General features: G+C 48.8%; 1 protein-coding gene across 4 annotated transcripts in view; it reads left to right on the top strand.

Annotated features, from left to right (window-relative positions):
• The first annotated feature begins 1175 nt into the window (after positions 1 to 1175).
• The window catches only part of LOC125956255 (teneurin-m), a 497128-nt gene continuing 475911 nt past the window's right edge, over positions 1176 to 22392 (top strand). For all 4 annotated transcript variants that reach the window (XM_049687940.1, XM_049687939.1, XM_049687933.1 and 1 more), the window contains exon 1: positions 1176 to 1289. In XM_049687940.1, coding sequence (XP_049543897.1) covers positions 1268 to 1289 — 22 coding nt within the window. In that variant the 5' untranslated portion in view covers positions 1176 to 1267. The remainder of the gene's footprint in view (positions 1290 to 22392) is intronic.

Here is a 22392-nt window from a genome sequence, read left to right as displayed (position 1 = left end):
TTGGGACGTGTATAAATTGCAGCTGTAATTACATCTGATCAAAACTCGGACAAGGGTAGGGAAAAGGGCGAAGGTGTGAAGGTGACTGTTTCGGTTCGATACTACTTTCATATCAGTCTCCGAGCGGGAACGGGGACCTTGTAGTGAGCAGGGCAACAATTAATTATTAAACAGCAGACCAGCTCTGGCATCCAGGAACGATTGACATTGAGCACCGTCCAGCAGCAGCAGTAGCAGTGGCAGCAGCACTGGATTCTGGATCCACTACTGGGTACTCGGTCGGAGTGGTTGAGTGTTTGATTTTCGATTTGTCAGCATGAATTCCCTTTGATCGGTGACCACTCCGATGGCCTTCCGATGATGCTCTTAAATCAAACACGCACTCCGTAAAGCGTTTGTGTATCTTGAGGCCGGACTCGAAAGTCTGTCAAGGCCTGCTGTGACGTTGCTGGATGCTCAGCTGGAACTGAACGCTCGACGACCAGATCATCGATTGCTGGCCAAATGGCAATTTCCGTCCTTCTCTCACTTCCACTGCTGCTGGTCCTCCTCTCGAGCATCGTTAATCCGATTCGGGAGCAGTAGAACGTTTTAATTTGATTTGATCACCATAGGGTTTTGCTCAACAATTCTTGCTCTGGATGTTGCTTTTTTTTCTTCGTTGTTTTGTTTCCTCGATCCAGTCCAGTGCCGGGCCATTGATTTACCGCATCCGCAATGCAAGCGAACTGCAGCTCTCCGTTGCTACCGTATTTACATTTCCACCGGGACGGACTGGAGAGCCCCACCCCCCTGGCGCTATCGTTCCACCGGTGATAGATACCCGATCAAAGCGAATAATGAATCCTACTTACCCGCTGCTCGATGTTTCCGCTTTCTATTTCCCCAGATAATCAGTAAAATCAATAAACAAAACATGTCCATGGTATGGTGGTCGACCGGTGCCAGCATAACATCAGTCCCGGAAGCCGGAGCATCAGCATCCATCGGTGTGCAACGTCATCTGGTGCGCCACTGTATCGACGCCGGTGTACGTGAGTGAGTGTGCTGACGAGCACCTGTGTGCGTGTACGTGTGTGTGTGTGTTCGTGTGTGTTGTGACGAGTGTGTGACAGTTCGGACTTGCTGTCGTCAGCAGTTCCGGTCCGGTTTAGGAATCGATCAACTGCTGCTGTCGTGGCTATTGGATTGAAAGGCGCGCTAGGCACTAACGCGTTGTCCATATGCCGGGAGTGCATCCGGAACAGTGAATCACCCACGTGGTACGATGAGTGGCTACCAGCAGCAAGGTAAGTGCGGGACCGAAACATGTTGCATTAAATTTTCACCACGCATAACCGCCCCTTAAAGCGAATTTTGGGGAATACGATTTTTCGTTGATTCGTGGACCAGAACTGTAGGACCGCTTCACGAGCTCATGCAACCCCATCATTAAAAACGAGCAGCGCCCCTTTTCCCGGCCCAGGGACATCATGTTACGCAGCACAGAGAGACAGAGAGGAAGGACCATGCGTGTTTCCGGCAGACCAGACGGCAGGCCTGGTAGCAGCGGTCAGCATGAAACATTGATCTTTTGATGTTCTGCGGCGCCATTTGCAGTTTGCTATTTGCCTGAACTGCCTACCGGTTGCTCTCTGGCCTGGCTGCTGCTGCAGTTTTTCCGTTTTTATTATCACTCTCCGCAATAATGGCACCGAAAACGGTGGAGAAAGGAACGGAACCGAATGTTTCTATTGCGCGGATGAGTTGCCGCCATTCGCGAGCGAAATGAAAAATATGGAAAATAACACATCAAACGGATTGTGGCGGATCCCCGGGAACGGGATCGAAGCGTGAACAGCACAATTGTAGAGCGCGTTTCATGGATATTCCTCCTTTTTTTTGTCGTAATTGTATTTCATTTGATCCGTTCGTTCGCTCGCTCTGTGATTGGTATGAATGGTTCCGGAATTATCCCGAAAATGGCAACCGGACCGACCCCGTTGCTGGCATTAAATGTGCAATTTTTGAAACATTTTTAGCAACCGAAACACACATTTTATTGATGAAAAACACCAATCACCAGCCGATGGAGGCGCCTGGTAGCTCACAAAGCGTTTACCAAACCATAAAAAAAGGCCGCCCAAGCAATCCTAGAGTCCTCGGTAGGGATTTCATGAGGATGCTACTCACACCACACCTCACACCCAACATCTCGACACCTTCGAGCCGACAATCATTGGCAGGCGGACGTTGATTGTCCTCTCGAGACCGAGACCCCGAGAACACCTTTCGAACGCAATTATGTGAGAAAATTGCCTTTTTTCCTTCGTGGTATTGAGGGAACGCCCTGGCCAAACCCGTACTCCTGGCCAAGATTGCATTATTACGATGATTATTAAATTGCACGAAACACAGAGCACCTCTGACAGACATATACACACTCACAGACACACAGAGGCCGTGATGCTGCAGCAACTTGTCTTGATTGCTTTCCACATCACCATCATCATCATCGCCGTCGTCGCCATCAGCAACAGCTTCTTCATCGTGATTGTTGTCACGGTCCATCGCCACGGACCACCAGCATCATCGTTGGGCGTCTTCTTTTCCCAGCGGCCAAAGCCTCTACGAGTCGTGGTGCTGGTCCTCATATGAGCAAATTTGTAATATCCTGCTCATCGTCGGCTTCTGCTTGGGCCACTTGACTGGAAGGCGTGCGGTGAATGGATGCTTGTGCATTACCATTCCGGAGTTGCAATCAACGGAAAGGATGTTGTTGCTGTAGTGCAATCAACGAATAAACCAGAGGCCAGGGAGATCAGGTCAGCGACGGCACCGAATGTCGAGTGCTGGTGGGATTGTAAAAGAAATGAAAAATCACCCCGCTGGACCTATTGCTGATGGGGTTAAGCATGATCGTATCATGTTTCCTTTAATATAATATGTTTCAATCTGACCTCATGTACGAATAGTTCATCTCAAAAATGTTGCGATCACAGCAATCCTTATGTTGCTTGGCATTTTGTACGACGAAAACACCGCGATGAGGGCCACGGACTGGTAGAAGCATAAAGTTATGATAGTTTTTTGTTGAAAATTGTTTTTTCAAACAAAAAAAAAACCCCAGAGCACCACTCTGCATCCAGTTAGTGCCAAGTGCTAAGCGCATAACGAGAATTGATTTACAACATTCATCTGCAACTCACTCACTGCCCGGAGCGCCACTGCCAGCAACCATAGCAACGCAGTAAAAGTTAAGATAAACTATTAGATGGCAACAGCGCGAACAGAGACGAAAGAGGCATCCCCCTCCGGGCAAGCTGTTGCAACCCAAAAAAAAAAGGTAATCTTTTAAATCACTCCCGAGCAACTCCCGACGATGCATCAGCTTCGCTGGTTCGTTACGGATTCACATCCGAAAGAAAAGGAAAAGCAAACAAAAAAAAAATGCAAACAAAACAGACAAAAAGAGGGAGAATCGCATCGAGGCGGTGGCAGCGGCGCTAGTCTGTCAAATAAAATAGAAAGTTTAGAATTATTCATCAAGCGAGCGAGCGCACGAGTCGCTCCTTCTGCGCTCTCTGATGATAAAAGTTTTGCTCGCTTCAATTTGAATTCCCCCTTCGCTGCTTGCTACCGGCGTCTATACTTGCACGATGCACGATAGTCCGCTGTCTTTCCGTGGGGGTCGTTTGTTTCGATTTTTCCTCCTACATCCTTGTACGTTTTGCGACTCATGAGGCAAACCAGTGCTTAGCGTGCGAAAGGATTCATTTTTTATTCTCCTTCTTTCACTATCACCTGGTCCTGGAGATGTGCAAGCCACACGAGCCACACGAGGCACAGACACAGACACAGAAGTGCGAGAAGTTCATCAGAATTCGTCATTTCGTCAGCGGAAATTTCACAAACGAGCACAAAACGAGGCAGAAGACCCTTTCCCACTCATGTGCCTTGGTGGCATTAAACGAGCTCACTTCGGTGCAAAGCAAAGCGAGGAGAAGCTCAAATAGACTCCGGTCTGGTCTGGCCATCAACAAGCCACAACCGTTTTCACCAGACGACCGAAGAGGGCTCTGATGAAGGTGAGGCAAGAGAGGAAGAGGAGCATGAGGATGGCCAGGGGCGGTAGCATTTCGATCCTGGCTGATGCCGGCGAATGCATGAATCATTGAAATTTGCACTTCATTTTCAATTTGAATTTCAAAAGCATCACCGGTGATGAATGCTTTTACGTCCCACGGCTCCTGGACCTACATATCCTTGCTCCACGTGTGTGTGTTTGTGTGTGTTGGCATGTGGTATGTTCCCCGTGAGCCTCAAGCGATACTTCTCGGCTCGTCGGAGCAAACGATGCATTGAAGTCGCTTCGCTTGGTAGCATTTCAAGCTTCGTCCAGCTAGCGTCGAGATGACTAAGCGAGACTCGCCATTAATGTGAAACATGGCAGTGCACGAGCTACATTAAAAGTGATTTGATTTTTATATCCGTTAATCATGGAGCGCAATGGAGCTGGTGTTTGTTAATTAGAAGCAGCAATGGCGGCAATGCTTGCTTTTTCTATAAAATTGCCCCTCCATTTACGCTGAAAAGAACACTTTTCTGATTAGCATTTTCCAATCAAAGGATATAAACGCTCGCAATAGCCGCCTGTTAGCAGTGCAATAGGCGGACGAGACCATTAGTTTCCATTCAATCGGATAGGGAAGAGGTGGTTGCTAGGCTACTTATACAATACCAACCACTTCAAGAGAGCATTTGGCCCCCGATTCAGGTGCGCGCAAAGGTATTCCAAGCGCAACTACACCCTCCCTATTGCCGGTCATTTAACCAACGCCAGCAGAATCGCAGGGAATCGAAATGAAAATTGAAAATTTATTGTCACTCATATCCTCCAATTCCACGTCGCGAAGTGTCGAAGATTAGCCGCGCCCAGCAAAACACAGGCCCGACAACAATTCCCAGACTAATGTGTTCTCGGGCTTTTTTAATTAAATCCACGCAGGAGGAGTGAACTGCTCCTCCAACGCCAAGCGAACGAGGCACTTGATGAAGCACTTCGCCACTTCACGCCACTTACTAGCAGCGCCTTCTTGCGATTTCTTTCCATTTCTCTCGCACGAAGAGCCCGGGGAGAAGAAATTTTATTGTTTTCCTTCATCGAGCCTTCGTTTGGAGCAAAGACGGAAAAACGAAAACCTCGGGGGGTTGTTTCTATTCCCTTTTCCTGTTCTAATAAGCCAACTCCCTCGTTCGATCGTAGACGCGGTTCCGCAAATTAATGATTTGATTTTCACGCCAGCAGCCAGCCCTCGAGACACTCTTTCTCTCTTTCTCTCGTCCCCCCCTGGAAAACATTCTCCTTCCAGTTCTCGGTCTGTTTTATGCAAATATTTTATCGAATATCGATCGGAACTTCGGGAAGCACCTTTTCGTGCGAAGTACAAATTCCAATATTCGATTCTTTTCTTCGCACCGTAGCCACTCGCCCTGTTCGCGATCTTCCTTCTGCCCCTGCGATGCCATTGCGTCTACGAGCTTTTCTTTTGGGCTGATAAAAAGTTATTGTCTTTGGTGGTGCCAGGAAGCCATTTCGAACGTCGAAGAAGGCGGTGACCAGTGAGATGCGCTATCTGCAGCGTGACCAAGGACACCGTCGCTGCGTTCGTTGGTCACGCTGCGTTCGATCGCTTATCGATCTGAGTCAGCGGCATGTCACGGAGATTATGAGTGTCCGAGCCGGATTGTCCAGGCGCCAGATGCCCTATTTCGGTTCCAGAAAACGGAGAAGCGTTGTCTCGTTGTCGTTTAACGTAACGACTTCATCTTAACTCCTAGAATGTCTCTGCAAATGTCCGGACCCCTCCGGAGTTCCGGCTAGATAAAATTTAATTTGCGTCCACTCCCGGGCCCCGGGTGGCCACGCAATTCACGCAACAGGACCAGACACGGCCCGAGAGAGCGTGAGCGGTTAAACGCGTTGAGGAAACCCTTAGGCTCCATAGTAGCTCAAACAGGGCTCGTCGCGTATTGAATGGGCTTTTCAAAATTACCCAAACGCAGGTTACCACACTCCAGATACTACCCCCCAGGGGAAGGGGGAACCGCCACAAAAGAGGCGAAAAAGGATCCACAACGCTTTGTGGGCTTTGGGTTTTGAAGTTTCGGAAGTTTTTAGTCATAAAATTTAACAACCATTATCATTGGCCGGACATCACCGTGGCCGGGGCCTCGGTCTCGGCATTTTTCCTCGGCCGGCCGTTTCCGATCGATCGACTAGCGGGAGAGAGAAAAAAGAAAATAGAAACCGGAATCCCGGGAGTTCTATTGGAAGAAGGGCGCCCGGTGTCCGCTTCGCCTCCGAGAATGATTTTCCGGCACCCATTTTGGGACTCCGATAGCGGAAGGGGAAATTCCAAAACGGAAAAGAAAAAGGTACAATTTATGGCAAACTCAAGCGAATTTCCCGAGAGTATCGACCCCCGCCACCCCCGTTTGGTAGGCTCCCGTTATCAGTGGAGGCGAAGGTGGAGGAATGGATAATGGAAAGGAAATGACCTGATACAATCCCGGGGCTCCCTCCCGTTGGCCATTTAAATATCGATTGATTGGGGTTGGCTACTTTTTTGAAATTTTTTGAAAGTCCCACAAGGCAGGGACAGTCCCGGGATTGTTGTGTGTGGTTGGTTTACGTGTGTTTGTGAGGCAAAAACCGATCCAGCACGTAGTTTCGGTAAAGACTATTGGGTATTTAGTGAATTAGGAAGGCATGGCCATAAGCATGCAATACACGGAAGCAAAAGTTGATTTACACGAATGAAAATGAGAAAATTGTTCGTCAATTTTTTTCTGGTTTTGAATGTTTGCGTAACAATTTGCGCAACCACCATAATCGATCTATTCCGAAATTTTGTTCGTTGTATCTGCCGATAGTGTGCGCAACAAATGCGATAGTGTGCGCAACAAATGTTTGTCGTAACATTTTAGTAGGCTGTGACCTGTTTAAAGGTACCGAGAGAGGTTTTTTTTTCTCAAAACTAAACCTTTCAACTCTGCCGGTTGTAAACGAAGAGACTGTATGAAGAACAATATCGGTTTGCAAGTTCTAAGCGATAATTTCAGATCGTAATAAAGCCTTACCAACAACGCGCTACGAAAATAGAATCAAACTGCTGCCAATCAGCTCCACAGATTTCGGAACATAATCCACCCTAAAATGCCCAAATCTTCCTAATCGTGCATGCCAGTGCTACCGAATTGTAGAATCAGAAATGCAGTTGCAGACCTCCGCCACAACCACCACCCGGAACTCCATGCTCCCCGGCACACAATCATCATGCCCACACCTGCACCAAAACGCATTGACACCCGGCAATTAACCGGCAATTGTGTCGTCCAGGCCAGGCCAGGCCGGGCCGGCCTTTGATCGACCAATCGCCCGCAGCCCGCGTCACGCCAGGACCGTTTAATGGTGTATTTATTTAATTTATTCAAATATAATTAAGCAGATTCAAGGGAGCGATCAGAGAGCGGGGGAAAGGGGGGGGGGATGGCATAGTCATTCCTCTCAAAAACCCTTTCCCCATGCTCCCTCCTTTTCGATTCGATTACTCCCGCTCCCGGACGCTCGATCGATGTAATGAAGCGAACCGGTTCCCGCTTGCGGTTGTTACCGGTTGTGTGGCTTGTAGTACCAATCCCCGGACCAATGTGCCAGGTGTCCCCGGGAGCATCCGTTCCTGGGAGTGTGTGTGGGTGGGTCGGTTTCGGAATTCATAATGACAAAACGCAGACTCATTTATCATTCTCCTCGGTGAAGGGGGGGAGGAGAAGCGAGGAAGGACCGGTTTAACGTGTCGTTTAAATCCTCACTCCCCCCACCGTTCCGTGCTGGCCCCCGAAAACCGGTTCCCGAACTGCCATGTTCGTGGTTGGTGGAAAATGGAAAATTCACGACAATCCAAGCAACCACCACTCGTGGCGGACAGGTTGTGATGTTGTGTTGTCCGGGAATTCTGTGTGCCTCTGTAGGCGCGTGTGTGTGTGTGTGTGTGAGCTGAAAATCCGTTGAACGATGTCGTTGCTGTTGCCATACCCGGATTGGCGGGAAGGGAAGGAGAGGACGGACCGATGGTCCCCGTGCGAGCATTAGTGTCCACCGTCTCCGACCTCAAACCTCACGACACACGACGACAGCATTGCCCCGCGTTTGCTTCACATAATTACGCATGCAGTGATGGTGATGCTCATCATTATCATCAACAACTCTATCATTGTGTTTCTGTGTGTGTGTCTGTGTGTGTCGCTCTCCTCCTCTCTCTCTCTCTCTCTCTCTCTCTCTCTCTCTCTCTCTCTCTTTGTCTGTGTGTCTCTCTTGGCCTCTCCTTTTTGGAACAAGCTTGAGCTCAGGCATGAATTAGTCAGAAGGACAGCTCGCCAGCTATCCTGTCTACAACCGCTGTGTGCATGTGTGTGTGTGTCTGTGTGCTTGTGTTCGATTCAACCTGAGCGAAGTGGAAAGGCTGGATCGCAGATTTCACTTTCCCGCATCAGAGCACCTTTTCATCCCGGGAATGCATCCCTGGAACGCCGTCAGGTGTGGTTTTAGCAGCGCGTCATCACCATCATCATCATCATCGCCATCATCTCGTCGCTTGTCGTCGTTGTCGTCGTCGTCGCCATCTTTGTCCATCTAGTCCGTGCTGCCGTGCCATGTTTCTGTTCGATTGTCTTCGGGTGTTAACACACCCGCAGACCCACTCTTTCTCTTCCACTTCTCGATCGATGTGCGATTAAACTTTCTACTCGAGTCCCCCTAGGGAGAGAGAGAGAGGGTCTTCACCTTTTGAGCAGACGACGAGGTGGTGTTGTCATCGCCACGTTACCAACATGCTGACCAGGTGCTGGTGCATCAGAGTATGCTGTGATGCTGTGCCCTATCTTGACTCATGTGCACACTGGTCCCTCTCTCTCTCTCTCTCTCTCTCTCTGTGTAATAGGAGACGCAAATTGAATTTGAATATGTCATTAACTATCGACTTGTCGCAGCGAGCGAGCGAGCGAGCGAGCTGGAACTCGAGGCAGCAGCGCGCATCGCACACATCTCCAAGGACCTGCCAAAAGGCGCATCGCTCTCGCTGTGTCCTGAGGAAATTCCGTGGTAGGGGACGGGGGGTTGATTGTGCTTTTGTAATCGAATTCCCTCTAATTATGTGCGGACAAGAGCATGATGCACGCTCATGTACACGAAGGTGGTACACACATACACACACACCTGCGAGTGTGTGTGCACGATTTGTGTCCGATAACTGTCTGATATTGGAGCTACTCGTGGCTTCGGGAGGGAATGCAGTTTTCGGGGAGTGCGAGGGCACAGAAATCGTTTTTCTTTTACGAGGTGGCATTGTACGTGTGTGTGTGTGTGTGCGCAGGAGCCGCGTGGCACAGAGATCACCATAAATTGGTATAATATTATGCAAAACGATATGCTAATGAACCGGCGCAAAGTGGTTTTGGCAAGTCTTTTTGATCTACCGAGGAAGAAGACGAGCTGTGGCTGTCTCTGTCTGTGTGTCTGTATGTGTTGTGTGTGATGCTGCTACTCCTGCTGCTGCTGATGATGATGATGAACCGAACGAACGTATCTTCTACCTTGATGTGGGGGGAAGTTCTTGACGAAGAGAGTACTTTTTTTTTACTGAAAATGGAGTTTACAGAAAAGAGGAATCAAGCGATTTGAAACGAGAGCCTCTGGCGTAGGTCGAGCTCTTTAATCATGAGACTGAGCCCCAGTTCCGGTGATGTCCCTGTTACTTTAAGAAGCTTATAACAAGCCGCACCACTCCTGCTCTTTCTGTCTTGGTGTCCGTTGTGTTGTGTTTATTAATTTTAAGGATAATCCTTCCAATCGTTTCGATAACTTTTAATCAACTGTTTACTACGATAACAACAACAACAGACGGGCTCTTGGCTCCCCCCAAAAACCAGAAGCACACCCCACCAAGTGATCCAACGGCATCTTACTCCACCACCAGCCATGCAACGCCATGAATATTAAATAAATTACCAGAGCATTTGACAGGGCGAGAGCCGACCTTCGAGCCGAACGCTGAAGCACCGTCACGCGAGACGGTTTAGGTTTCAATTTTCCACCCTCACCGAAAAGGAAGGAGGGGGGCCGAGGTGAAAATCCGTAACGCTTTCCACCTCCGCATCACACTGCTCTCGGGCACAATCGATTGCTTCATTTGCATAAAACAATATTTATTGTTTGGTTGGCTGAACGCACGCTCGCTTCGTGGTTGTGGCGGGGTGTGTGTGTGTCGGTTTGTGCGGCGTGTAAACGGTACGGTACGAGCACGATAAGATGCAGCAGTGGATGAGAATGCCACGCCAATACCGCACACACACACACACACACACACACCAGACCAACTGGAAACACATAAAATAAGTCGATAATTGATAATGTATGATCTTTCGATGAGGTGAAATGTCTTAGGGCACCCCACGGGGGTGAAGGTGAAAGGGGAGAGTGTTTACAATCACCACCAGCACCAGCATCCCACCTGGCGGAGGAGGGGGTGCGTGTGTGTGCGCCACCGCGAGGAATGCAAATGAAGATGCCGATGGAAAGAAGGTTGGTTGGAGGGTTGGTTGGTTGGCTCGAGTTCCGTGGCCACAGACTCACGACGGGACAAGAGTCCCGGTCGGTCGGTCGGTCGTCGTCGGTTTGGTTTGTTTATGCATTGCTGGTGGATCAAATTTAATTAGCATAATGAGGAACAATATACCATTCTGCGTGCGTTTGCCCTCCCAACAGAGAGAGAGAGGCAGAAAGAGAGAGCATGAAACGTCGAATCGTCTTGGGTTCACTGCTGCTGCTGTTGCCATGGCGACAGTTGATGCCGCTACTAGGGTTTGAAGTTGATTTAGGAGCTAATCAGTGGCAGAGGAACGACGACATTTATGGTGCAGTGCGTTTTGCTGCATTATGGTTTTGGTTTACGGAATGGTGTACTTGAGAAGTGCACACACCAGTCACTGCTGAGTGCATTCCAGAAATGCGGTCGTGCATTATGCTGCACTCCATGCCGATGATGATTCGTTTCGGATGCTATTACTCTAGAATTTTCCCTTATTTCATCGGAAAGTGAGAGAACTTTTCTTTCCATTTTCTTTTTTTCAGTACCAATTCTAGAAGCAGCAGCAGCAGTAGTGCTGGAACAACTTTCCTTTCCGGAGAGTTGCTCGGAAGTTGCTAGAACGCAGAGCGAGTTTTCTGCGATAATTATCGAACACAATTAAGCTTTTGTCACGTTCGTCCAATTTTCCACGGAATGCAATTCCTTTTTTTGTGTTTTCCCCCCCCCCCCCCCCCCCCTGAAGTGTAGTTCCTCAGGTCTGCTTGTGTTGCTGCGAATGCGAAGAGAAACTTTTGTGCCCTGCCCGGGGGGCCCGGTGCAACCGAATTGTTTCCGGCGAATGAATGGCGAATAGTTTTCCGGGCACACGAAATTAGTTCCGGCAGTAAGTGCTGCTGGATTCGTAATTTGTTTATCGTTCCAAAAACTGCTTCAGGTGATGGAGTTTGTAGCCTCAAGGAAGCATCCAAGGAACACATTCGGTTTGGACGTTGATTTTGCTAATTTGCAAACCTCAAATCGAACCGCTCGCTTCTTCGATAATACTTTCGATCATATTTCATCCCTCAATCGTACCCCGGGGAGTCGCACGTACACAGATACGCACGGAAAGCATGGAAAGTCGAATCTTCCTTTACTCCCGGTACTCATAAATCCGGACCACTCAGCCGTGGATAACAAACGTTCGCTCAAATGTTGATGAGGTCTTCCGCCTCCTTCGCCTTCACCGCGGAAAATTCGGTGCGAAAATGTGGAAAACTTGGCTTCACGCACACTCCCCCGGCAACCGAGTAGCACCGGTACGATTGAACGGTTCTTTTCTTCTTTCGCTCCCTAATCTTCATCTAATTCATTCGTTCGCATTATCATTTCCGCCTTGTTGAGCAGCGCAAGGCCTTCCTTCCTTGCTTCCTTCGATTTTATGCTGAGCTAGGCACCACACGAACCCCCCCGGAGAAGCTCCCGGAGAACATGCTACACTCGGATGCTGGTGGTGCCGGGTGGTTTGTGAAAATTAATTCGTTCCGAACGATCCTTTCCACTCGTAACAACGATAGACGAGGCGCAGGTGATGGTGATGGTGGGGGAGTTGGGAGGTAGGTTTCGCACCGACAAAAGCCGATTTTCTCGGCTGGCACTTGGGGACCGGGCATGGCGCTGCGTTCACCACGTTCACCGCGAACGAAATAATCATCATCACCATTATGCCCGGTTGTCGAATGTGCTATCTCTCTTGTGATCTCTCTTTCTCGCTCTCTCCTCTAGTGCTGGCGAAACCAAAGAAAAAAAACCGAAAATCCAATTTGGCGCATCACCCTCCGTGTGGTGAGTTATAATTATGCTCCACGCCACGCAACCGGATCGTGCCTGTATCGCAAACCGTACCTACGGATCCTACGGGATGCGCTGCTGGTTACGGTTAATCGCCGTGATTTATTTCGATTGATCCTCTTACCGCGTCGCGGTTAGGTGCGCTGGAAGCTGGTGTCGGGCTCAGGGAAAAGCTTTTCCAGCTTTTTTCCGAGCACTTTCGTGTTTTTGTTTTTCTTTCCCCACCGCGAGGCTGTTGCGATCATCCCTTTGGCGTTACGATTTGTTTTGCGATTTGCGATTAGAAATGGACCCCAAACAGCCAGCCAGCAGGAGGAGGAGGTGCAGAGCAACACGTGGAGGTCCTCCTTTGGTGTTTGAAGGTGCGATCGGATCTTTCTCCGACGCTAAGCTCGATAATGTGTTCATAATGAATTGGAGAAGTGTTTTTCCATTCGTTTTCAAATCGTTTGATCGGAATTCCATTTCTGTAGGCGACAGTTTTATAAGTTTTCGTCAGTAATTCGATCGAGTGGTTATTCAACATTACAATTTTTGATAAATAACGATCGAAAGCGACAATACGTTAAACACGTTGATGACAATATGTGCTTTTTGAGTCTAGTTTAATCATAAAATAGACATTGCAAGAGAGTATATAGCCATCAAGAGCAAAACTTATGCATGAAATGAAGAGAAACTGAAATCATAACCGAAGCAAAGTTCTTAGAACGTCTTGAACAGTAGCAGCAGAAACAAAAACCAATTTCAAGATTCTAGTTTGTTTTAAATAAAGAATACCTATTTTGTATTGCGATTCCATTGAATATAACACGCAAAACGTTTAAGAACAAGTTTGAATTGGATTAGATTCCAAAGTTTAATTGAAAAGATGATTCGCGATGCTTTTAAAGCAAAATGTTAAGTTAAAATCCACTTTTAAAGTTCAACCAGAAAGCAATGACACTGTTTTGCTCTGACGACCAGTGACACGTGCCTTCGCCAATTGCTGGTACGGGATCAACGACAAAATATGACCTAAAAGACCTCTCCCCTCTCTCCCATTCCAACACCATACTGGACAGCTGACAAGGGAGACAATTTGTTTGCCAGCTCCTCGCGCTCCCCAAATAAAGATCCGAACAACTCTCGACGAGCAGCAGTACGCACCTCACGTGGCGAATTACGATTTACGACCACAACCAGCAACAGCAACAGCAGCCGCGGCGTGTCCGCCATCAAACGATTGTCGCAGATCATCATCATCATCATCATCATGGTCATAATCAGTCCGCCCCATAATCGATGGCCTTCCATGTTATCCTCCCCTCCAGTTAAGGACCTCACTGCCTGCCGGGGCGGGGGGTTGCAACGTGATGTGGACTTTGTAATCCACCCCACTTAAGCCCCCGGACCCATAAAGAAGCCCGAACCTCTCACCTCCTCATCCTCCTGCCGGAAAAACCGGACCTCAATCGATTCATTGTCCACGCGCAAGGCATATGTTAGTGAACGCGACCGCGCCAAGGATCAAACATGACATGTCAGCCTGGTTTATGATGCTTTACGATGTTTTCCGATTGGCGGAAGAGAGGCCAGAGAGAGTGAGGGGTAAATGCAACGACCACGACCACGACGACGACGCGATGGTTCATTGCGAACGCGCTGCACGTACCACTACTATACCTCGTCATCAACTTGGCCGACGACAACGACATGAGTGACGACCACGGGGATGCACTTATGATGATGCTCGCTGCTGCCATCAGCACCACGCCAGCCATCACGTGTATGTGTGTGTGCATTACGTGGAAACATAAACGGCTCCATCGGGTGGCGCGTGCAAGCTTCAGTAGTAATAATGTCGGATTTATTTGATTGCTTTCACGCTCCCAGCAAGACCGGCGCTGCGTCCGAAAGGCGTCCTTTTTGCACCTTTTTTTTTGTTTGCTGTCCCGAAGGATGCTGCTGCTGCTGCTACTGGAATGTCAGCTTAAAATGGAGAAGACAAACAAATCCTTTTGCTGTTGCTGCTGCTACTAGCAATGTAGTAGTGCACGTGATGGTGGTGCTAGTGGTGGTGGTGAAGTAGTACAAGCGTGTTACTTTACGAGCACTGATGACTAATAATAACGCATAAATATAGCTATTACATGTGTAGCCGCAGCATCTCCTGATGGAGCTGCCTGCGGTGGTCGACATACGAGACACACTCACACATCCATTCACACACACTCAGCAGATTGAACGCAGATTGCGGCAATCGAGCGGCGTATGAGACGCATGAGGCGGAATGGGAAAATGCCATTTTTTTTCGTCCTCACCACCGTACGTGAAGTGTGTTTATATTAGAAAATTTTCCCCCTCACCTACCTTCACCTTCTTACACACCCGCCTCGCTCAGTCCCCGTTGACGTTGACTGCTGGAACGAATGCAGGGATCGAGACCAACGGACCCTTTTTACCGCGTTTGGCGGTGGCTCGCTTATGCTTTATTATGCTGCGGTGCGGCCAGACGAGCGGCAATGGAGCATCCTGACGACGGGGCCAACTAAGCATCTGGGAGAAACCTTTTTTTTCTTCTTCCCGTTACGTTTGCCTTTTTTTTCACGCGCGAGCGACAGAGAAGGCGAAAAGGCAGCTCATGATGTTGTTGTCGAAGGACGAACGGAGGTTTTCCTTCAAGTGCCAGTGGCTTGTGATGGTGGTGGTGGTGGTCCTGCTCCCCCTTCTTCTCCCGGTCGAGGAATCTTCTCGTTCCTCGGTCGGTGCTGGTTTGTTATTTATAGCAGCCAAGTACATAAAATAGCTAATAATCATAAAGTTTAATACAAAAATTATGCTATTAAAAGTTTCTCCACCATCTTCGCACGAGCGTTGGTGTGTGTGTGTGTGTGTGTGTGTGTTGGTGCGCAGGACGATGTATCACCGAATGCATCCAATGATGATGATGATGATGCTGATAAGGGTGCTGCTGGTCGTTGCCGGTACCGTTCTGCGCGCAGTCTTGAGCATTGACTGATTAGCATACATTTTCTTCCTCTCTCGCACATTCGTTTCTTGTTTCGCTGAAGCGGAACTGGATGGAAATGGAATCGAGAAAAATGAAAAGAAGAACGAACCCACGAACCGATAGAGGCAGCAGTTACTGGAGGAGCATGATGCAATTGAAAGTTTTCCATTATTGCGTGTCGCGTGTGCCTCTTGCGAGTTGGTTGCAATCTGCTCTACGCTTCTCTATAAAAGAAAAGAGAGAGAGAGAGAGAGAGAGAGAGAGAGAGAGAGAGAGAGAGAGTCCTGGGGGTATGATATTTTATTACATTGACTTAATGCAACATTAACGAGATGAATATTTACCATTTTGATTGAGGCAATGTTTCGGTTGACGGACTCCCTTGTTGCTAGCTAGGGTGGTACCGGTGTATATGTGGTGATCGTAGCATGCTATGCTACGCAGCATGGCAATCGGAATTGAATGCCGGTTATGATGATTTCCCGGCATAATTTGCATTCAATTGCAATGGATTGCAGATTGTTGGTTTAGAATTTCCTCGTTGCATTAAATTGTAATGTTGTACAATAGTAAACATTTAAAAGGTTTTTAATTTGATGATATCATTTATAAAACATGTTTTGTGTACAGTATAAGTTTTATGTTTCAAATGCTGACAGTGCAGCCAATAAGTAATTTTAACAGACAACGCTCATATAAAACAAATTAAATGAATAAATGTAAATGAAATAAATCACTAAAATATAACATAGATTTTAATTATTCCATCCTGAGCAACCCCTATTAATTCTCATAAATGGATGTTTCGTGATGATTTTCACTCAATAAACTCCCTTTCTCCGGTTTATGCTATCAAAACTGTGTAGCAATGTCCTTACTTACACAACAATCCAGGCTCATTAACAAACTTTACTCCCATGCTCGTCCTTTCGCTCGTTAGAACTCAACAGAACCAGACGAACTGCTTCCTGGCGCGCATCATTTTATCCAAAAATTTCATTAACCCTTCCAGTGATCCGACGGCGCTCGAGCACCGTACTAACACTGTGTTGTGCTTGTTGGAGGTGGATTTGTAACCTCAAACTATCGTCCCTCCTCCGAAACGACCTAACGAACAGACCAGATTCATCACCTTGCACCCATGGCGGAAGAAAGTTAAGGAACTATATGCAAAGGAGGTGCAAAGGAGGATTTGCTTCTTTTCTAGTAGTGTCCCCCGCCAGACAATATTGCGCCAACGGCGGTTACCGGTACGAGAATCTTCCAGCATAATGTGCCCGGTAATGAAGCGAGTGATGTGTTGTCACCCTCATTTCGGCCATCTACGGGGTGGGGGGAGGGCGAGGTACTTGCAGCGAAACAGGATTGTCCTTTTTGGGTTGAATGTTGTTGTGTCCGCATGTATTCCGCCACCTTTATCCCCGGCGTGCAATGGATTAGGAATTTTAGAAAGGGGAGCAGCTGGATTCCGGGATCCTTGGAGTCCTGGTGTGTTGTTTAAGTCACGCGGTTAGTTGGCAAGAAATCATTGTGAAGGTTCCGCACCAAACACGATGTAAGGAAGCAGGAAAAGGTCCTTGCAGGATAGTCAACCCCCCAGGGAGGCAACCATTAAACTTCCTCATTCTCCTCCTACCCCACCCCCTGAAGAGGAAGCCCAATCCTAATGACAGTGTGTGAAGAATTCTTAATTTGCTTCAACAAACTTTCCGCCAGCATTTGCATCGCCTCGGCACTGTTCCGTGGGTTCTGTTGGTTCCGTGGAAGACTTTCAAACTTCTCGCTGGATGAACCCGGAAGGGAGGGGTTCCGGTTCCGGTAATCTACAAAGCCCACCACCACCACCGCTGGCGCTCGCACGGTGGCGATGCTGAGCTAGGATAATCATCAAGCTCGCGTTCCGGGGTGGCGGTGGTAACATAGATCTCTTCACGGAATGCGGAAAGACCGCACCGCGGGATGTCCACGGTGCGATACCATCCCCGTCCAAATGGTTCCAAGCGGTGGCGGGGAAATTATTTAAATTTTATTGCCGAATTATAGCTTCCTTGGGTCACAAGAAGTCGTCGACGGCATTACGGCAGATACCAATGGGGCCGTGAGCTGGCTTGTCGCTCTCTTTCGCTCTCTGTGCGTCTTGCGAGTAATCCTAAACGTAGAGGTCGTTCTAAAGGACACACACACATACAGGGAGAGAGAGAGAGAAATTATTCATCGTGTCACCTTTAGCACACGGTGGCCAAAAATTTCCACCATAAATTTGCTCACTAATCACCTTGAGGCTGTAGCCACCTTGAGCTGTTGCGGGCTTTCGGTCGTCGCACTGTAAAGCACAGCATGGGACCTATTTAGCGCTAGCGAGCCAGCGAGGTTGTTGCGGATTATGGAGCCTAGCCTTCTTCCATTTCTAAGCCTTATTATGGGGAGTGTATTACGACGGTCGTTCACTAGCTAAATCATCACACCAGCAAGGTAGGAGTTTAATTAAAACATACGTCTTTGTTAATGAGACGAGCGACACTCGGGTTTATGTTTAAAAATCGACATAATGACTAGGCTATGCAGCATATTTTATTAGTTAAATCAATGCGCCATTCGCCCACAGAAAAGACATTAATTGTTATGTAAAATCCATTTAAAGCGGAAGTCCTTTTCTCGTGCCATCACGAGCCTGGGAATTACACATTGCATACATCTAGGTGCGCAACCACCGAAATGCGATGTTTACTTCGATGTTATTTCTATTCCAGATTCAACCAACTCTCTCTGGCAATCATTTCGCTACTTTAATCAAAGAATCCGAGAGATAACATATCGTAAATGATAGTAGCAGAGCACATCTCACCGAAATGAGAACACATCACATCCACAAGACACTAGGAAAGTAGTATCATTTTGTCGTCAGTGCTGCCCAGCACGGCCGCTAGCTCGTTGGCTCACGGGAACCGCAGGCTCTTGCTTACCTACCTGGTGAACCGTGAAGCTAATAAAATACCGAAACATTGCTCAAATATAGCCATCGGCTGCGTGTAGTGGGAGTGCGGTTCATGATAGGATTCGCATATGCTACGTTCGACGGCTTTGTTTTTTTGTTTTCCTCCGTTTCCCGGTGACGCACGAACGCCTGTGTTTATGCAATGGTCTGTGGTCGACTTTACCCGAGCGAAAGTGCAATCCTCTCGTCCTGCTGCTGCTGTTGCTGCCCTCCGGAAACGCCAGTACCCCCACGGGGGAGTGGAAGTGGGAAGAGGTGGAGATGATATGTTGCAACCATATTCCGATCGGTGGCCAGAGCAGAGGGAGGGGAGAAGGAGAACGTGGGAAGTCATGGTTCAATCATCTCCTGATCATCCCTGGAGGTCGGTAACGATTCCCATGGGGGATGAGCGTGCTGGTCGGCCGAAACACCAGGCCTCTGGCCGCTCTCTCTCTCTCTCTGGACACACTGGACGGAGGTGGTCTGGATGATTGTGCAATGGACGTGCCCTCCTCCACAATACTCCCCCAGTCCATTCGACAACTTTCATCTCATTGACTCACGGGTGGAGGGGGTGGCCACGCAGGGAAGGCCAGGCCAGGCCAGGCCATACCAGGCCTCGGCGACTCGGTAAACAGATCACGTACTTTTGGGCCCCAGCTTTTCCGATATTTTTTTTCCACTGTTTTCCCCCGAATTGCTGCTACTACTGCTGGTGATGCTGTTGTATTCATTCGCTTCGCCCTCGTCCGGTGCTCGGACCCGGGTTCAATTGCGTTCCTATTTTGTGTGTTTTATGTGCTCCAGTAGCCGATCGTGGTCTATCATCGATTTCCCCTCAAACCCCCCCTTTTTGAGCCCACTAGAGCGAGAGCGAGAGTGTATCATAGTGTTGGCAGCAGGTGGGGGGTGGTCGCTGGACTGGATTTCGCTCTTAATTTCGAATTCCTAGCAGAAGGCCCACGTCACCCGGCCTTCGGGGACGATCGAAACGGTCGGTCGGCTGGTCCACCACACACAATCAAAGTCCTGGCATGCCCTAGCATGGCCGGGGTTGTGTCACAATGCAGCAGCAGCCAGGTTGAGGTCTACGGTGAAAGCGCAAAGCGTTGGAAAGCAAAAACGCGGAAGGAGGAAAACCGTTCGTTCGATTTCTCCGTTCTAGTTAAGGGAGAAAACCTCATTCGAGCAACTTTTCCTCGAACCAGTCGTTGGCACAACTTTTTCGCCTCGGCAAATCGGCATCCTCGACGGACGGTGACGCCATTCACGGTGGAGTGGTGGGCCAATCATGCTCATTATCGTCAATCGATGTGATTGCTCGTGACCAAATCATCAGGATCCGCCGAAGTTCCGTGTCGGGACCGAGGGCACGTTTCAAACTCGAAACTCCCGGGCCAAAATGCCAAATCCAACCGACCGCGCGTGTGTGTGTGTGTGTTCCTGGGCGAGTTCGCGAGTTTGTTTTCGCAGCTGACCTCAAACAAATGAACGCCCCCCACCGCGGAACACACACACACGTAGGGAAGAGAATTAAGCTTCCCCCAACCACCGGCGGGGGGTTCGTGCAAATCCTTGCCCACAGTCCTGTCCAAAGCCTGATGACTATGCAGTAGATTATTGATTAGTTGCCGCATCGCTTTTCCGCAGCGAGCTTTTGCACTGGCGCTAATGCACAGAACACGGGCAACACAGACAACACGGGACAGTTCATTAAGGGAATGCTCCTGGTCCCTCGTGGAACTTTGTTAAACTTCCTGGCAGGAGACGGGCGCGCGCGTTCGCGCCATTCCACACGTGACGATGTCCTGTGTGCCGGCCGGTGGCCATTTGCCTAATCAATAAACACGAATGTACGGGGATGCTGGAGCTGAAGTGGAGTGGTAGTGCTCAGGAATTTCAGGACGGTCGAAACGATTCGACACTTTATGTATAGAGAGTGTAGTACATTCCGCAAGGGGACACTCGAGCAGGTTTGGAATGTTCGCTGAAGCGTTTTACCCTTTCTGCCGACTCCTTCTGCTACCTTTTGAACGTGGCAGGCATTCCGGGAGTGATCAATGAGTGGTCATTTGGTATCGGATTTAGGGAGAGAATTCCGGAAATCCGGTACAATGAAATGCACTTGAAACGGTCGGATAACATGACCACGACCTGTGATGCGATTTGTCTTGTCCATCGTGCACTGATGACGTACTGGGCTTGAAATCCTCTCCCTTGATTGGTGCACAATTTTGGACCCCAGCTTCTCAGCTCTCTCTCTCTTCCTTTTCCTCTTTAATCCCGGACGACACGCCACGAAGATACGTCTTAACGACCAGCAAGAGATTTGTTACAAGCTTCTGCACACACACACACACGATTTGTAATAACAAACGAGGCGAGTGTTATGCGGACTAATCAGCCACGACCGTGGCTTAAGGGTGGCACAGTAGGCTGTGTGATCAGATTGTTATTCTTCCGCTTCCTCCTCGGATGTCACCATATTATTCTATGGAAATTGATCCAAATTCGAATAATCCTGCAGTAGGCGACGCTTAAAGTCTTAACAACCGTCAATGGGGCTGCTACTGCAGCAGCAGAACACAATATTGGTCCAGTTGAAACAACATTCTCATTAGACGATAAGTCCATCCATCGGCCGCTTTCCAGCCGCTTCCGGTGCGGGTATATAGGGAGCGGATCTGCGAATTTGTTGCTGTAAGGATTTAGCACCTTCCCCGACACACGCACACACACACACGGCCAGCCATCAGTGTCCTAAGTGAGGCTCAGGGTGCAGAATTCTCTGCAGGAGAACCGCAAAATCCAGGAACCTGTCGATCAGTTGGCGTGCGCGCACGCTCTGTCCTCAACGACTGTCAGTCTTCTAACGAGGAATCCTTCTGACGCAGAACTGACGTGACGTGAGTGAAGGAGAAAATGGAAAGAAAACACTCTCCGGTCGCTGGTGCATCGTTGAAGTGCCGTTGAATGGCTTGCCAATGGCACCTGTCGAGTTCGGTGCAAGGACGTAGCCGAGGCTGTGGATTGCAGGATTCTGGCAGAAGCGCCAAACATCCTTTTAGCCACTGCCGCTTGTGAATGAATTCAGTTTTAAAGATCCAAATCCTGCTCCAAAAAAATTCCCCCCCAGAGGACGAATTGTTGCATCCTTTGGCGTCGGTGGAGGAAAATCGCCGAAAAATTAATTTTCTACCACACGCAACGGAGGATACGGACATGGAGATCCGGCTTTAATCCGACCACCTTTCACACCTCCTGCTGCCCGGATTGCCATTTCCGGGCGAACGTGGGATTTTAATAGAATAATCAACCCCCGAGGCCGGTTTTTTGGGGCCTTTAGAGCAACGAGCAGAGTAGATGACATGTAGTTTAAGCCTCAATCAACCTGCGTGCGTGTATGTGAACGTCATCGTCGTCATCGTCGTTGCGTCCTGAGTTTTGATGAGATTTTACCGTGGGGGCCTTCCTCTCTCACCAAAAAGCCATGAAGCCATGAAAGCCGGCTCAAAACCGATGCGTTGTCCTTGTCCTTGTCGTCGCCATCGTCGATGTCAGCGCAAAACGAGGTGCTAGAAGGTGCGTTGTCTGTGCACGGGAGGGCGAGCCAAGGTGAAGATGTGAGCCGCGCGCGTTCCCGCTGTTTGTTTGGGTTGTCGCTTCTTTTTATTTCGATGCACGAATTTCCCGGAAAACCTCTCTAGCTCTCCGGGTTCCCCGGTTTCGACAACATCACACGCTTGGCTCAGCAAAATTAAACACTTTGCCAACCTTCTCCCTTTCCCTCGGCTACCGTGGCCTTGTATCGAAACAACGTCTTCCTTCGATACTGAATGCGGAAGGTACCACCTGTGTGGTGGTGTGTGTGTTGAACGAAAAGTTTATTAAATTAAATTATATTAAATTAAACTGTACCTCCTTGTGATTTCATTCCGGGCTCGCCGGTTCCCAAAACCCCGTAG

This window comes from Anopheles darlingi, chromosome 3 (assembly GCF_943734745.1).
Source record: "Anopheles darlingi chromosome 3, idAnoDarlMG_H_01, whole genome shotgun sequence".
NCBI classification, from domain to species: Eukaryota; Metazoa; Arthropoda; class Insecta; order Diptera; family Culicidae; genus Anopheles; species Anopheles darlingi.
The sequence above is the reverse complement of the archived record's forward strand: the minus strand, read 5'-3'. Positions and strand labels throughout refer to the sequence as shown.